Source organism: Schistocerca cancellata, chromosome 8 (genome assembly GCF_023864275.1).
Source record: "Schistocerca cancellata isolate TAMUIC-IGC-003103 chromosome 8, iqSchCanc2.1, whole genome shotgun sequence".
Classification (NCBI taxonomy): Eukaryota; Metazoa; Arthropoda; class Insecta; order Orthoptera; family Acrididae; genus Schistocerca; species Schistocerca cancellata.
Window position 1 is genome coordinate 496,019,638 of NC_064633.1, and position 19,120 is coordinate 496,038,757.

The 19,120-nt window shown below is 41.2% G+C and overlaps 1 protein-coding gene across 1 annotated transcript in view; it reads left to right on the top strand.

Annotated features, from left to right (window-relative positions):
• LOC126095186 (uncharacterized) overlaps positions 1-13,204 on the top strand; it is a 207,868-nt gene extending 194,664 nt beyond the window's left edge. The window contains exon 11 of the mRNA XM_049909919.1: positions 11,852-13,204. Coding sequence (XP_049765876.1) covers positions 11,852-11,914 — 63 coding nt within the window. The 3' untranslated portion in view covers positions 11,915-13,204. The remainder of the gene's footprint in view (positions 1-11,851) is intronic.
• Positions 13,205-19,120: the final 5,916 nt, after the last annotated feature.

A 19,120-nucleotide genomic window follows, 5' to 3' on the forward strand; every position in this document is an offset into this window, starting at 1 on the left:
TTTGGATGTCATCTGTCTGTCAAAATCCTGTCATAAGAGAATAGTGGACAGCTAAGATAATGAACATGCGTCACTCAATGGAAGGGTGGAAGGATTCACTGTCTCATAGATGGTGAGCAATTCCCAATCAAATGTGGCCCATTTGCGCTGGGGTCAGATAGCTTAGTGGAAAATAAGGCAAGTGGCTGCCAAGAGTCTCCAACATGCTGTTGAAGTACTGCACTGATCATGGACTGACTCACATCAGCGATGACAGTGAGGGTGAAAGGAGGGGAGTGTTCCAGGATGGCCGCATTGAGAGGGTTGCACTTAGTGCTCTCAAAACTGACTGTCACAGGCAGCGTCAACAGAATGCGATTTTTATCCTTTGTTTGGTTTCCCTGCAGTGGCAGTGGTGAGAGGCCACATTTTTAAGAAAGAAAAAATTGCCTAGTATTCTGCAGCATTCCTTATATGTCATGGGACATGGAAATTTCCACTTTCTCTGGCAGGGGACTTGGGCCGGAAGTGGAAATGGTGTGCCTTAAGAATTTAATCTCATCTATCCTGAAACACATTTTTCTACGTTGAGAACAGCCCCTACTCTTTCCACAGGACAAAAATCTCCCTGATGTGCTGGTGGTGTTCAGCCAGCCATATCATAGGAGTAGGTACATTGATGATGAATTCGAAAGTAAAGTTCTATGTACTGACTTTAGCAGGAAAGCCTAAGAAATTTTGGTCTTATGTCAAAGAGGTAGGTGGATCAAAACAAACTGTCCAGACACTCTGTGACCAAAATGGTACTGAAACAGAGGATGACAGACTAAAGGCCAAAATACCAAATGTCTTTTTCCAAAGCTGTTTCACAGAGGAAGACTGCACTGTAGTTCCTTCTCTAGATTGTCACACAGATAACAAATTGGTAGACATCAAAATAGATGACAGAGGGATAGAAAAACAATTAAAATCACTCAAAAGAGGACCGGCCACTGGACATGATGGGATACCAGTTCGATTTTCTACAGAGTACGCAAAGGAACTTGCCCCCTTTCTTGCAGCAGTCTATCATAGGTCTCTAGAAGAGCATAGCATTCCAAAGGACTGGAAAAGGGCACAGGTCATCCCTGTTTTCAAGAAGGGAACTCGAACAGATGTGCAGAACTTTAGACCTATATCTCTAATGACGATCAGTTGTAGAATTTTGGAACTCATATTATGTTTGAGCATAATGACTTTTCTGGAGACTAGAAATCTACGATGTAGGAATCAGCAAGGGTTCCGAAAAAGACGATTGTGTGAAACCCAGTTCACGCTATTCGTCCACGAGACTCAGAGGGCCATAGACATGGGTTTCCAGGTAGATGCCGTGTTTCTTGACTTCTGCAAGGGGTTTGATACAGTCCCCCACAGTTGTTTAATGAACCAAGTAAGAGCATATGGACTATCAGACCAATTGTGTGATTGGTTTGAAGAGTACCTGGATAACAGAATGCAGCATTTCATTCTCAATGGAGAGACGTCTTCTGAAGTAAGTGTGATTTCAGGTGTGTGCAGGAGAGTGTCATAGGACCATTGCTATTCATGATATACATAAATGACCTTGTGGATAACATCGGAAGTTCACTGAGGCTTTTTGTGGATGATGCTGTAGTATATCGAGAGGTTGTAACAATGGAAAATTGTACTGAAATGCAGGAGGATCTGCAACGAATTGATGCATGGTGCAGGGAATGGCAATTGAATCTCAATGTAGACAAGTGTAATGTGCTGTGAATACATAGAAAGAAAGGTCCTTTATCATTTAGCTACAATATAGCAGATCAGCAACTGGAAGCGGTTAATTCCATAAATTATCTGGGAGTATGCATTAGGAGTGATTTAAAATGGAATGATCATATAAAGTTGATCATCGGTAAAGCAGATGCCAGACTGAGGTTCATTGGAAGGATCCTAAGGAAATGTAATCCGAAAACAAAGGAAGTAGGTTACAGTACACTTGTTCACCCACTGCTTGAATACAATCACCAGTGTGGGATCCTTACCAGATAGGGTTGATAGAAGAGATAGAGAAGATCCAACGGAGAGCAGTGTGCTTCATTACAGGATCATTTAGTAATCGCGAAAGCGTTACAGATATGATAGATAAACTCCAGTAGAAGACTCTGCAGGAGAAACACTCAGTAGCTCGGTATGGGCTTTTGTTGAAGTTTTGAGAATATACTTTCACTGAGGAGTCAAGCAGTATATTGCTCCCTCCTACATATATCTTGCAAAGAGACCATGAGGATAAAATCAGAGAGATTAGAGCCCACACAGAGGCATACCGACAATTTTTCTTTCCACGAATAATACGAGACTGGAATAGAAGGGAGAACTGATAGAGGTACTCAAAGTACCCTCTGCGACACACCGTCAGGTGGCTTGTGGAGTATGGATGTAGATGTAGATGTAGATGATGATGATGATATTTGGTTTCTGGGGTGCTCAACTGTGTCGCTGTCAGCACCCATACAAATTCCTCAATCTTTTCACTGTCCAGTCTTGCCACTTTCCCTGAATGATGATGAAATGATGAGGACAACTCAAACACCTACTCTCAAGGCAGAGAAAATCCCCGACTTGACCAAAAATTGAACCCAGGACCCCGTGATCCAGAGGCAGCAATGCTAACTACTAGACCATGAGCTGCAGCTGAATTAATAAGAATATTGTCGAGGTAGGCAAAACAGCCCAGTGTGCCACTGAGGATGTCATCTAAGAAATGTTTCACAACTTCATGAACTGGCTTTCAAAGAGGGCAAAAGATGTAATATGAGCATCCTACCAATGTCCTCCAAAGCAACCAGATCTGTGTGAAAGTTTTCGAACAGTCTGTTGTACTAAAAATGGTGTAGCCAGAGATCTTGTCACTACAGCTGTGTAAGAGTGTGATGGGATAATAGCTGGGAATGGCTCTCACATTAAGCTACCAATAATCACCACAAGAACACCAGCTCCCATTCTTCTCAGGTGCTAGATGAACTGTTGAGGACTAAGATCTTTTGGATGGGTGGAAGATTCTGTCAGCAGTGGAGGTCTCAGTCTCTGCCCATGCAAACTTGCACTTGTCAGGCAGAAGAGCATGGGTGTGGCATTGAACCAGTGGGCCAAAGGAAGAAAGTTGTTTGATGGTAAAGTGGGCAGTGGGATGGGAAGAACAGGGGCTGGAGCTACCTGACACACTGTTGACCAGGCGACACTGCATGAGGTTGGGAGAAGACTGTAATGGGAGATAAATCTACACCAAGGATCAGACAGGTGATATCAGCCACAGTGAAAGCCAAAAGGCATTCTTCCAAGGCCAAGATAAACAAGATGGGGTGGGGACTGCATGAGTGGATGATGGAGCCATTTGCAGCAATGAGAAGGAAAAGGGGGGGGGGGGGGGAGGGGGTTGGAGTGGGATGGTATGTTGGACAAGAGAAGGAGTTTGCACAACAACATTAACAAGTCAGAGACAGTCTCAATAAGGTAAAGTGAATGGTAGAGTGGGATATGGCAATTATCCAAAAACAGCAGGTGCTGGTACATTCCTGAGCAGCCGGGCACACCTACTGTCAGTTGCTAACTGTGTTTGGGTACCATGAGCATGGTGGCCTGCAGTTTCCAGGATCACTGCTGAAGCACTCATGAGACCAGCACGTGGGCCTAGCATCCAGTTTGTTAGACAGGTGAGGTGTAATGTGCATGAGCAGGAGGGGGTAGGGGGTTGCTACAGTCATGTGGTCCATGAGAGTAAAGACCGTGGCTGCAAGGGAGGGGTAGAAAACCAATGTGCACTCCATGTGCATACCGGGGGGAGTCATTCCAGATGTGGAAAGGGTCCTTTCGGATGCCGTGAAGGGTACAGGGTGCACCCATCTGCAGGTGGTCGCTCATGTCAGCACCAATGATGTGTGTCACTATGGATCAGAGGAAATCCTCTCTGTCTTCCAGCGGCTATCTGATTTGGTGAAGACTGCCAGTCTCGCTAGTGGGATGAAAGCAGAGCTCACCGTCTGCAGCATCGTCAACAGGACTGACTGCGGGCCTTTGGTACAGAGCCAAGTGGAGAGTCTGAATCAGAGGCTGAGACAGTTCTGCGACAATGTGGGCTGCAGATTCCTCGACTTACGCCATAGGGTGGTGGGGTTTAGGGTTCCGCTGGATAGGTCAGCAATCCACTACACACAGCAGGTAGCTACACGGGTAGCATGGGTTGTGTGGCATGGACTGGGCAGTTTTTTAGGTTAGATGGCCTTGGGCAAGTACAGAAAGGGCAACAGCCTCAAAGGGTGCATGGCAAAGTCAGGACATGTGGGGACCAAGCAGAAACCAGTATTGGGATTGTAAACTGTCAAAGCTGTGTTGGTTAAGTACCAGAACTTCAAGTGCTGATAGAAAGCACCAAAACTGAAATCATTATAGGTATGGAAAGCTGGCTGAAGCAAGAGATAAATTCTGCCAAAATTTTTACAAAGGCACAGACGGTGTTTAGAAAGGATAGATTGCATGCAACTGGTGGTGGCGTGTTTGTCGCTGTTAGTAGTAGTTTATCCTGTAGTGAAATAGAAGTGGATAATTCCTGTGAATTATTATGGGTGGAGGTTATTCTCAACAACCGAGCTAGGTTAATAATTGGCTCCTTTTACCGACCTCCCGACTCAGCAGCATTAGTGGCAGAACAACTGAGAGAAAATCTGGAATACATTTCACACAAATTTCCTCAGCATGTTATAGTCTTAGATGGAGATTTCAATTTACCAGACATAGACTGGGGCACTCAGGTGTTTAGGACGGGTGGTAGGGACCGAGCATCGAGTGACATTATACTGAGTGCACTATCTGAAAATTACCTCCAGCAATTAAACAGAGAACTGACCCGTGGAGATAACATCTTGGACCTACTGATAACAAACAGACCTGAACTTTTTGACTCTGTAAGCGCAGAACAGGGAATCAGTGATCATAAGGCCATTGTAGCATCCCTGAATATGGAAGTAAATAGGAATATAAAAAAAGGGAGGAAGGTTTATCTGTTTAGCAAGAGTAATAGGAGGCAGATTTCAGACTACCTAACAGATTAAAACGAAAATTTCTGTTCTGACACTGAGAATGTTGAGTGTTCAAGGGAATCGTAAAATGCATTTTAGACAGGTACGTGCCAAGTAAAACTGTGAGGGACGGGAAAAACCCACAGTGGTTCAACAACAAAGTTAGGAAACTACTGCGAAAGCAAAGAGAGCTTCACTGCAAGTTCAAATGCAGCCTTTATTGTATGATTATATGATAGTGGAACAAACATTGGTAACATTTACTTGTGTAAAATATCTGGGAGTATGCGTACAGAACGATTTGAAATGGAATGATCTTATAAAATTAATTGTTGGTAAGGCAGGTGCCAGGTTGAGATTCATTGGGAGAGTCCTTAGAAAATGTAGTCCATCAACAAAGGAGGTGGCTTACAAAACACTCATTCGATCTATACTTGAGTATTGCTCATCAGTGTGGGATCCGTACCAGGTCGGGTTGACAGAGGAGATAGAGAAGATCCAAAGAAGAGCGACACATTTCGTCACAGGGTTATTTGGTAAGCGTGATAGCGTTACAGAGATGTTTAGCAAACTCAAGTGGAATTCATTGAATGCCTCTCGTGTAGCACTCCTCACACTACATTTCGCCTTGCGTAATTTTTGTTTGTCTGCAAGTCTTTGGCTATGTTTATGTTTACTGTGAAGTTCTCTTTGCTTCCGCAGCAGTTTTCTAACTTGGTTGTTGTACCACGGTGGCTCTTTTCCATCTCTTACAATCTTGCTTAGCACATACTCATCTAATGCACATTGTATGATGGTTTTGAACTTTGTCCACTGCTCCTCAACACTATCTGTACTTGAGATAAAACTTTTGTGTTGAGCCATAAAGTACCCTGAAATCTGCTTTTTGTCACTTTTGCTAAACAGAAAAATCTTCCTACCTTTTTTAATATTTCTATTTACGGCTGAAATCATCGATGCAGTAACCGCTTTATGATTGCTGATTCCCTGTTCTGCGTTAACTGTTTCAAATAGTTCAGGACTGTTTATCACCAGAAGGTCTAATATGTTATCGTCACGAGTTGGTTCTCTGCTTAACTGCTCAAGGTAGTTTGCAGATAATGCACTTAAAAAAATTTCACTGGATTCTTTCTCCCTGCCACCCGTTATTAACTTTTGAGTCTCCCAGTCTATATCCGGCAAATTAAAATCTCCACCCAGATCTATAACATGGTCGGGAAATCTACTCGAAATATTTTCTAAATTTTCCTTCAGGTGCTCTGCCACAACAGCTGCTGAGCCAGGGGGCCTATAGAGACATCCAATTACCATGTTTGAGCCTGCTTTAACTGTGACCTTCACCCAAATTATTTCACATTTCAGATCTCCATCAATTTCCTTTGATACTATTGCACTTTTTATCGCTATAAACATGCCTCCCCCTTCACTGTCCAGCCTGTCTCTGTGGTATACATTTCAATCTGAGTTTAAAATTTCATTACTGTTTAGATCTGGTTTCAGCCAACTTTCTGTCCCTAGTGCTATGTGGGCATTGTGACAGTTTATTAATGAGAGCTGTTCTGGGACCTTTATATAGATTCTCCTGCAGTTTACTATTACCACATTAATATTGTTATTCCCTGTTGCGCTTTGCCTACTACTACCTTGTCGCATCTCAGGAGGCGTCTTGTCGGGCCTAGGAAGGGAATTCTCTAACCTAAAACACATGTGCACTCCACACATACTCCGCTACCCTTGTAGCCACTTCCTGCATGTAGTGCATACCTGATCTATCCAGGGGGACCCTACATTTCCCCACCCAATAGCAGGGGTCTAGAAATTTGCACCCCAGATCTCTGCAGAGTCATCCGAACCTCTGGTTTAAGCCTTCCACTTGGCTCCAAACCAGAGGACCACGATTGGTTCTGGGAACGATACTACAGATAGTTAGCTCAGATTCCACCCTGCAAGTGAGGCTTTCCGCCTTCACCAACTCTGCCAACTGCCTGTATGAACTGAGGATGACCTCTGAACCCAGCAGGAGCCATTGGTGTCAACATGAGCAACAATTTGCAGTCGGGTGCACCCTGTGCTCTCTATCACCGCCGGCAGGGCCTCCTCCACATCTCGGATGAGACCCCCTGGCAAGCAGACAGAGTAAACACTAGCCTTCTTCCCTGACCTTTCCGCTATTTCCATAAGGAGCTCCATCACCTGCCTAACGTAGGAGCTCCCAATCACTAATAAACCCCTCCCCCCGTGTGCCTGCTCGAACCTTGCTGAAGGAGCGGACACATGTCCACTCACAGGCAGAGTGGGCAATGCCACACAGCCAGCTTCCACATTGACCCTCTGCCTCGTGCGCCACGAATGCCGCTGAACCCACCACTCCCCTTGGGGAGAGGGTGGCCCAACCACACCCAGTACCCGTGAAGATGTCTTGACAGCAGGGACAGTGGGTGAAGCATGTAACACCTGGGGTGTACTATGTAACACACCAGACTCCCCACTGCTGCCACACTCCGAGGCATGAGCCTGAAGACAGCTGACCATGGCCATCAACACGTTCAGCTGTTCGTGAACAGTGACCAGCTCCTCCTGCATCCGTACACAGCAGTCACACATCCTATCCATCCTAAGAAATCAATTTACTGTAGAGAGTTAATCAACTTTTAACTAGACTGCTAATTCACTAAAGGCAGCTGATAGCTGACCAAACTGTGGTTACTAGACACTTCTTGTTGAATACAATGAAAATAAGCACTGCCTGTCTCTGGACTGTATTCAAAACAAATGCTAGCACTACTGGCACCACAGCTGACTAAATGGACTCTCTCTGACTGTATTCAAAGCAAACATGAAATCTATGGAACACTATTACTAGTACTTGAAGATTAAAGTTTCCTAAAAGCAAAAACACATGAAACAAGAAGTGACAAGTAAGAAAAATACAGTTAATACTTAAACTAACGTAGCTCGCTGCACAGCAGATGTGAAGCAGATGGCAGTTACGATTCTCGATCCAGCAAGGATTGCATCAGTGGAGGAAAACCATAGGTGTAAATCACAGAAGTTGAATGCAGGGAGGTGGACAGAAGCTCTGTTTGACTGATGAGTTGGCTACAGGACCAGCGCCTGAGGCATAGCAGCACTCATGGGGTGTGCAAACTGTGCAAGGAACTGGTTTAAATCGGCTGCCTGTGCCAGCAGGTAAGATGGACTCAGTCTGACCAGATGAAACACACTCTGCCACAGACAACATTTCAGGATTCTGCTCAGTAGGAATATTTCCCTGTGTGGGCGGCATCTTGGACATAAAAAAAAGTGCACTTGGCAGTCATAAAAGTGCAGGCATGGAGGGAAACAGGGATTAAACACCACACGGAGTTTATCATTCAACACAGAGGTGCTTGAAGGTTAGCCTAACATGGAAGGTGCACAGAATGGAACATGTGAGGAATGGGTTCAGTAGAATGGGACTGCTAGAATTCTGGGTCATCAGTGTGATAACACTGGTAGAATCATAAGTGTTTCACTACACAATGCACATCACAGCTACTGAATGATGGAAATTAAGGAGAACAGAAATAGAAATCTGAAAGTGAAACAATAAAAGGAATTTTCAGAGAGACAAGCTATTTATTAGGATACAAAAACTGCAGCACATTATTTAACAAAAATGTAAGAGGAGAAATATGATGTGTAAACAAAATTTAGGCATGATTTGCACAATAAAGAAGTTTGGGCAAAGAAACAAACACATTTTTATGTTTGTAGGTGGGAGCCTTCATTATGGTTAATGCAAGTTCAAAAGCTCAACATAAACATTAAAAATTTCTCCTTCAGAGAGGCCATGGGAAACTATGAACAAAAGTAAAAAAAAAAGATACAGTGAGCAGGTGCCATTGCACATGAAGGAAGTTGCATAACTGTTTTAGAATTCAACAGGATCATCCATGTGGACCCTTGGCATTGGCAAAAAGCAATGCTAAGTACATGGGTACAGGGTGTTCGTGTGCATATGGAATTAAAGGCCTCCAGAAATTGAAAGGCGGCTCTCCAAAGCAACTTGGGAATGCTAAAGGGCATGTGGCATATAAGTCATCAACTACTGGATTGTGACTGGTACTGCTCAGAAAGTTGTGTAACTTGCAAGCTACCTGTCCTAAGCAATGCACAAGGCCAACTCACCAGATTTTTCCTCAAATAGTCATCATGCAGTGCTCAGGTCCTCAGTGAAAGCACTGGTTCACAAACGAAAGTACTTGTCCACAAATGAAGGCACTGGTTCACAAATGAAAGCATTGTTACACAAATAAAAGGTCTGGTTCACAAACAAAAGGAAGAGTATTTGCAGGCATGCTGCATCAACCATTCACCATTAGCACACACCAAACAATGCCTCCCTAACATGCAGCCAGGAATTCTAAGCAGAAGCCCCAGTAGGCAGATTGTGATAGTTGGGGAAAGACATTCCTGTCAGTATGTATCCATTATGACACGGTTGCTTTAGAGAGTGTCTAGGTGTGACTGCAGGGGAGAGTCATCTCCTAGAACAGACTATGAGACCTGTGAAATTTTAGAATTTAGGGGGGCACCACGCAAGGTTGATTCCAGTGTGCCACCTGCCCTGTGAGCTTGTTTCCTTTACATATCTCCTCTCTCCTTGTCAGCCCGTAAGATGTGACCATTTGCTTACACTCATTGCATCCCTTTTAAAAGGGAAAAGTTATATCATGCATATAGTAGTTAGTGTCATTGTCACACACTGAACTTTGTCTTCAGCTATTTTAATATTTTGAAAAGTAGTAAAATGTTATTAAATTTTGTGATACGAATGTCAGGCTAGATTTCAGAAACTCCCTTTAACCACTGTACAATATTAAAGTGATGCAATATCATTTGTATTAATGCAATATCTTCAAACTCTATTGTATTTTAGAATATGGACTTTCTGATGCTCTTGTTACTGCAGAAATATCAATATTTTACAGAAACTGTGATTTCAGTATAATAATGATAAATTTTTGCTTTAACTGCTGAATGTTACAATTACAAAGAAGTGGAAATAGAAAATTCATTTGTGCCTTCAGAGATATGAAGCTACTCTTAAGTGGAAACTGCTGCAAACACTGCATGATGACTTGTTCACCACAATGGTACCAAGACTGGTAACAAATTTAAGTACTGGAATACTTATATTTACTGCACTAGTGTCCTCTCACAATACTGATAAGAAATAAAAACAAAGTGAACTGCTGTGATTCATATGCAGCTTCAGGGTATAGTAAATAGCAGTCAGCATTCTACACACAAACTTAGTAATTGTGCTTTTTGGAATGCAACAAGTATACTACAGTAACAGTAAGAGTGTCTCAACAGGTACCTCAATGTTGCTTGTAACTTAAAAGATGCTGGCAGGATGTCTTGCATACCTGTATCTGAGTATGAAATGGGAAAAAATACAGATCAAACTGAATTCTAAATTATTTTTGCTCTTTCAAAAGTGATTTTCAAACATCAGTTTGTTTCCCACTGATAACTCTGTCATTAACATGTTTAATGCCCAAACATGATTTCTATGAAGAGGAAAATATCTTTTCTTCATTACATGTCTGTAAATTCTAGAACAAACATCCGCAGAACTTTATTTAGTGCCCATGTGGAAATACTTGCCAGCCTCTGCAGGTGACGTTGGGGAGGGGGGTGCATGTGCAGATTTTCATGGAAATGTGGCTTAAAATAAAAAGGCAAGGTCCTCTAACAGTATGATGTGTTCACATGTGTTTATTTTCTTGAGTAAATTAACAATTGTGAAATGAAACATTTAGAGGACACTTTTCCTATTTCTTCAGTTTTCAGTGAGGTGCACAATTTACCATATGCCTTTGTCAAGGTATTCATTACGGATTTGGATTTTGTTATAAATAAACACCGCTATCATTGCTAATTTCTCAATGATTTTACTGTATTCCAACTTTTTATAAGGAGGACACACTCTCATAACTTTACTTGCATGGCATACAACAATCAGGACATCAACAATTTTGGTGCAAACATCTAAACAAAAACAATCAAGTGAATCTCTGTAAAGGCATAATATACCAGAGCACTGCAACACTCCATGACATGAGCAGTTTACTGAGGCAATAAAGTCATCCACTTGAAAGAGGCTTAAGGCCAGACAGTGCACACTGGGATACAGAGAGCACAAGATAGGGCAGTCCAGTGCAGCGCAGCTCAGGAAAAGCTACACAAAACAGTGTGAGTAGGCACTGGGAGCCAGTTTCTTAGCCAGTATCATGCAGAATTTGCTTGTGAAGCAATGGCTGAACTCATGTACCTTCGTTGAGAGTTGTATTCTGTTTATGACATGGACCTGCTAATGTTATTTTTTATTTCTTCAAAACAACAGAAATGAGAATGGAAAGTGTACACATAAACTAGAGGTAAAACTCTTGGTGAACTCACTTTGGGGCCTGAGTTTTGATAATGGCAGAAACATATTAAGTGTATCAAGGGATACAATAATCCTGAGTGACCTCTGATTATAAGGAGATGCAAATGTAATCAGAACTCAATCAGCATCTTGATTGATGCGGTTTTTGCCATCATACTGTGACACAAAATATATTGATGCTTTTCAGAAGGAATTAATAATAATTTTGAGTCACCATCAGAAAGAATTTACTCTATTTAGAAATATCCGTAAGTATGTGCATGGTTAAAATGTTGGATTAGTATGTTTTGCAGCAGTAAATGACATTAAATGAAGTTTTAAAAAGTTATTTGTATGTTTTTTTTTCCTTTTTACACAGGGTGAAGGAACTACAGAAACCTCTACAGAACAGTCTGCAATAGAATCCACAGCAGCTACATAAGCAATGACCCAAAAAAAAGCATAAGCAATCTTTGAGGGAAAGTGAATAACATTGCTCAAGCAACCAGATAAGGAGATAATCAAGTGACTTTAACAAATCATCTGTGATTAGTAGTTTCATTCAGTTTAATGAATTAATTTGTAGTGCTGAACTGGTTTCAGCCCCTTATTGTTTGAACTCATCTCATTAACAGATATAAAATAATTTCAAGAGAAGGTCTAGTGGGCATACCTAAGCAATGAAACCTCAGTGCATTATGTTGGCCAGAAAACTGTTCTTAAAATATTTCCCTATTTAGATTTGTTTCATACTTTATTAATGGTGTTTTGAAAGGTAATTAGCAGACAAAGAGCTAATAGAAAGTTCTTGAAACAAATTCATGTATCTAATTTTATAAAGACAGCAAAAGTATCAGTGGAATGGAAAGCTTATTGAAGTGACTGGTTATACTTATTTTAAAGGCACTATTCCCAGGCTATTCCACCACTGTTTCATATATTAGCATTCCTACAGAGCTTGTAGAAAAAATGTAAACATGTATCCAAAATTGTACCTGTATTTTCTATAAAGCAGTGCAACTAATACATTAATTTATCACTATTTGTTTTATATTTGTGTAAGTATGTTAACATATACAGATGGTAAACAATAAATACACAATGGCTGACAAACATAAATCTACACAGAGTTTCTGGAAGAGAGGTCGATGCCAATGTCCAATTCAACTATTTACACCATGCAGCTGTTATTGGTAACCATCCTGATGGTCTGTTTCATGGGAAACAAATATATCAGAACTGTTCACCACTGTCACATGCTGTGAAAGAATATGCCCTTATGCTGGGAAGTATCTTGTGTAGTTGTGGAAACTGATGTACCTTCACTCTGAAGTTAAAAAATTTCTGTTGTGTTTAGCCTGAATTTTTACCCCTGCTTTGATACATTGTACAAAAATCTATTTGATCAAATGATAGTAATCGGATTTTTAGTAAGGTATAGTTCTGTCATTGTCTTTAACAAAGCTGACAGCATCTTAGAAGCTGAGTGCTACAGCACATGATTCGTAATACCAGTATGGGATGACACAGAAAATTTTCACTTGTAATTGTGTCTAGAAATGATATAGTGTTGTTACTCAACTGTGCTTAGTTCCCAGAAACTATAGAAAGTAGATATGGTAACAGTATTGAGGAATGGTTTGAGGTGTATTTTATGGAAACTTGACTGTCTGTTGAATTTTTGTATATAGTAGCTTTTAACTCAATTTATGTTGGTCACTAAAGCAGAGACAGGCTGCGGCTGTCAAAGGTATTAAAATTTACTAGTAGAATTTCCAATCTGAGTGACTCACAAAGTAATAAAAGAAATATAATACTATTGGTTGAATAATAACTAGAGCACGCCTTTTAATCACCCTACAAAACAGTGAAACATGCAAGCACATATGACCTAAAACTTCTATAAATATGACACTAAAAAATAAAATGTGAGTTGACATAAGTTTATTAAAGTCATTCTTGTTACTTTTTTTTGTACCATGTAACACAAAAGGCAATGGCCTTGCTGCAATGGATACACTGGTTACCATCAGATCACCAAAGTTAAGTGCTGTCGGGTGTGGCTGGTACTTGGATTGGTGGCCATCCGGGCCACCATGCACTGTTGCCACTTTTCAGGGTCCACTCAGCCTCGTGATGCCACTTGAGGAGCTACTTGACTGAACAGTAGTGGCTCTGGTCACAGAAAACCATCATAACGACTGGAAGAGCGGTGTGCTGATCACATGCCCCTCCTATCCGCATTCTCAGCTGCAGATGACACGGTGGTTGGATGGTCCCAATGAGCCACTTATGGCCTGAAGACGGAGTGCTTTATGTAATACAAAGATCACTTCTGAACAAATTGTGAGTATAGTACTTACTACAGAATTAGTACTTACTCTGTGCAGTACTAGTACTTATTTTACTCACGCATGATGTTTTAGTAGTAATCTCTGTCTTGCATATTGCACTGCCTTCCACCTTCAAGCTTTCACATTTTCAAATCTTGTCTGGTGCACTCCCAAACAATCAGTCTTTCCTTTTCGTCCCATCCGGTAAGTATCCCCTGCCCAGGAGTTCTGGGTGACTTTTCTGAACTATACCCCTTTCCCTAAATGACTCCAGTCCTTTTCCTTCATGCCTCTTACTTCCCCTTCAGATCTTCTGCCAGAAGAAAGAGCCACTGGCTCTGAAAGCTCACTAAAGGTAAACCCTTTTGAATGTGTGTTTCCCTCCAGTTGCTTGGTGACTAGATTTTTTTATCTATCCAATTAGATTATACTGTCAGTAATTGACTATTTTCGTTGCTATATTAGCCCATTTGGCCATCATTTCTCCTTATGTAACCCTCTTGTCAGTCTTTGTTGTCATCTGTCTTGTTCAGACTATCATCTGTTTTCTATCTTTTGTGCTAGTTGTCTGATCATTTATTTATCTGTACCACATAGATTAATCAACACTTTGCCCCTCCATCTTTTCCAATACCAGTTTTTGTGCATGCAGCCAGGACCATTGTTATTTGCAAATTTGCATATAAGAATTCTACTGTTATTTATGAATTGGCCTACAGTTCATTATGCTGCAGGGTCTTTTCCCAATCATCTATTGCTGATTTATTTTCAAATTTGACAGCTATTTTCTTTCACTTATCCTGTTTACACACAATTCTTTCATGTTTTTGTGCATTTATTTTTCGCAAACCAATCTCAACTTTTACTGCCATCTCGTACAGTACTTTCATGCCAAGCGAAGTAATTTACATTATCTCCTGTGACTTTCTCTTCCTGTCTGGCCAGTTTTTAAAACTTTATCTCTCTCCATGACTGTCTATATCATTTGTTTTTTCTTCTTTTCCAATCAGTTTCTCGCATATTATAGACTGCTCTTGTGATGAGAAGTTCTCACCCACTCGTTGCCTCTTGTTAACCATTGCCTGTTCTCATGATTGTCGTGCATATTTTTCTTATTTTTCCGAATTTTTTCTCTGCTTTTCTTCCATTTTTCTATCTTTTTTTGCCTTCAGCCACTCGTTTTTGCCACCCCACCATTTCTAACACTCCAAAGCGTCCTCTCTTGGCATGATGAATCCCATCACATTTACATCCGTTCTTTTCGAAAACATGCTTTTGCACTATCAAAATTAAGGTCCCATTCTATTTCTTGAAACCTGCTTGTCCCTTGGAGTTAGTCCCAAAGGCCTAACATTGAAAGTCCCTGATTCTGGATGTAATTCTACTCTACACCAGCCTCTTCTATCATTCTAAATACAGCAATCTCTTGCACTTATCCAAAAAATCTGTGACCTATGTGCTTCATCTGACAGTTTGTTCTCCACCAAACTTCTCTTCTTCTACAAAATCCTCAAGTTATCTGCTTCTCATGGTTCCTTGGATGGTATCATTTGCCAAGCCAATGTCAGAGTGCAACAACATGCCAGACTTCACCTCAAAAAGCTATCCCACCTTCTCCTAAACTACCACAACAGTGGTGTTTCGCTTCCTGTGCCTCTGCAGTTCCCCAAACTGTCACACCATCAATCATCACTCCTCTCCTACAAACTGAGTTTGGCCAACCTCCTTAACATCCTGCAGCTGTCTCCACTGCCTCCCAGATGAATAATACCTATAATCACAAGAACCAGACACAACAGCACGAAGTTCTCAACCTCTTGTCCATAGAACCCCCCCTTTTCCCGAATTATCTGTATTATCCAAGGGTCTCCCCTTCAGCCCTAAACCTGCATTTAACCATGCTGCTTTGGTAAAGGACCTCTTTCCTTCACACATAATATCCATTGGAAATATCACTTTTCAATGCAATCCCAAAACCTTTCCAATGGTAAACTTGAAATTAAACCCTGCCTTCAACAGTTCCAACTACGATCCCAACTTGATCCACCATCACTACCTCAGAATCATCCCTTCCAAGCCTTCCAAGAATTCCTCACATCCAGGATTGCTTCACAATCTTTCCTCAGGTCCTTACAAAATGACGCTGACCACTCCTCAGCAGAACTCCAGGCTCTACATTCCCTAAAAGCTGATGACATCATCATTTTTCTCTCAGCAGACAAAGGATCTACCACTGTGGTACTCAACAAACAGGAGTATGTTAGTGAAGGTCTACGCCAGCTGTCTGATACCTCCACATGCAGTATCTGCTATCAAGATCTCATCCCTGTGATTCAAACCGACCTCCAGTCGCGCCTAAAAACCACAGGCCCCTCACAAGGAGTTACACCTCAATCCATAGAACTTCTTACCCCACCCAAATCACATACTCCCGCCTTTACCTTCTTTGTAAGATCCACAAACCCAATCATCCTGGCTGTCCTACAGTTGCTGTCTTCAAAGCACCCACCAAATGTATACCTACTTTAGTTGATCAACACCTGCAATCCACAGAACAAAGACTTCCCTCCCATATTAAAAACACCAGCCATTTCCTAGATCATCTGAAATCCATGCCCATCCCACTCCTACCATGAACCTTGCTTGTCACCATTGATGCCATCTCCCTCTATGCCAACATCCCCCACATACATGGTCTGTCTGCTGCTGAACATTTCCTCAGTCAACATCCAACTGATTCCAAACCTACAACATCCTGCTTGCTCACCTTAATCAACTTTATGCTTACCTTTGAGGTGCAGACTGTGAGTTAAAGAGCATTTCGCTCTCATTTAAATATATGGCCAAAAGCGTCAGCCTTCAGGAACTGTGAAACAAACCCTGTCATCCAGGACTGTGTGCCACAAAGAGTGCACATTCACCACGAGATGGGGAAATTCACGGGTGTCTATTATGCTGAATGAGGCCTAAGCACTGTAGTGCGAAAGTGAGACAGACGAGAACCTACGTCATAGGGAAATCCCGTAGAAGGCATTTGTGGCCAGGGAGACATAGCAGTGTTAAATATGGCAGACCTAAGATCGGCCATAAAGGGAAATATTTCTGAAAACTATTTAATTCTGTAGTAATTCACGGAATGAAGCCACAGTAATTTTAATCTACCATCCTTCATAAATTTTCATGGTATCCCAATAAAACTTGAGTATTGATCGTATCTATAATAGTTAAGGATTTACAGTTAAAGTGAAATTAACAAGTTTTGTAACAAAGACCTGAATACTAAAATCCGAACGCTTTGGTCAATCTTAAATGGTTCAGATGGGGCTCTGAGCACTATGGGACTTAACACCTGAGGTCATCAGTCCCCTAGAACTACTTAAACCTAACTAACCTGATGATGACGCACACATCCATGCCCAAGGCAGGATTCGAACCTGCGACCGTAGCGGTCATGCAGTTCCCGACTGAAGTGCCTAGAACCGCTCAGCCACTACTGCTGGCGGTCGATCTGAATGATCAACATTTCATAAAGAAGCACATCATTAAAATGACAAATGTTGTAAATATCTACTCTGTAACTTTATTTGTTTAAAAGATATAGTAAATTTAAATTATCAGTATTTTCAGTTAAGCATCAGATCATCATTTCCTCCACACAAAACACACTGAACGATGACAGCATGATGCCTTATTGAATCATTAGGTAACAGAATATTTGTTGAAAAGTTTAGTGCATAATAGTTACTTTTGTTCTTTATTTATTTATCAGAAACCACACTGGTGCAACGCTACTGGCCATGGCATTCAAAGCTAAGAAGGAATTATATTGGTTTTATGTTAAAGAATTTAACATTTATTATGTAATGGAAATTGTTGTTACTTTATTTAGAATGTGAATGTGGTCAAGCTTTGATTATTTAAATATGTTAAAATGTAAAATAATGTAGAATCAGCTGTAGCCAATCAGATGGATGGCTTGAGGAAAGGGAGCTGCCCTAGTCAGTTGAGCTAGGATATGCAGCGTGGGGAAACGCAGCCGAAGACTGGCAGAGGGAATGCTGGTGCAGATGTGAAAGCAGACAGTTCTGGTCTAAACACCAAAGGGTAAAGTGCTGGTGGAGATGTGACAGCGGACAGTCAGTCTTTAGGTAGCTAGGAAGTGAAACAACTTAGAAAATTTCACGGGACTTAGTCGCTGAGCGGTGAGCAGCCGGACGCCTGGTGTTAACTCTAAATTTTCACGTAGTTAATGAGGGGGAGTATTTGACTTGTAATTTGTGATGAGATTTTGAATGTTTGAACTGTGGCAAATGGATATTTGCTCGAGTATAATAGAAATGCTAAATACGACCACTTTCACTATTAGTTTGCTTTCTGAATAAACATTATTCTAACCAAATCGCAACTGTGTGGCCTACATCATTTATGGGTCATTAATTTAGTTCCTGATATTATTATTACTGTTATTATATATTACCTATGTATTTCGCGAACTTGCCATCAGCCAGATAATTTAACCAAAAAGCCACAAGTGTCTAATTTAGGGCATGTATTGTGACACATGCGGTTCAACCCCTTGACGAGCTTGAGCCAAGACATTTCGACAAAGAGGAACTGCATGTGAGCCTGAACATTTTTGGGATGTTAGCTTGCAAGACATACAAACAGATCAGGGGTTTGGCCAAGAGAACCAGGATGAATCCTTACTATGCAAGCCTTTTCACGGGTTGCTTGGAGGGGGCTTTCCTAACCCTTCAGCCCCTGGTTTGGTTTAGATACATTCATGACACCTTTGCCATATGGACTCATGGTGAGGCTGACCTGTTAAAATTCCTGGAATCTCTAAATATCTTCTCCCAATTAAATTTCACGTGGTCCTATTCCACATGCTTGAAGGCTATCTACACACTTCTGTCCACATCAAACCAACTAACAAACAACAGTACTTACATTTTGACAGTTGCCATCCATTCCATGTCAAACATTCCCTCCCATACTGCCTTGGTATTCGAGGCAACTGTATTTGTTTGGGTGCAGACTCTTTACAGCAATACACCACCATTCATACTTTAGCCTTCACTAGATGTAATTATCCCAACAGTCTAGTTCAAAAGAAGATTTCCTGCACCATCACATCCAAACCTGGTACTGCTGATCCTTCCAAAAAAAAAAAAAAAAAAAAAACTTTGGAGAACACCACTCATCACCCAGTATTTCACTGGTCTGGAATGTACGAGGGTTGTTTTTTAAGTAAGGGCCGTTTTTATTTTTTTAAAAAAGATATAAATACTTTTGTAAAAAAACTTTTATTTTTT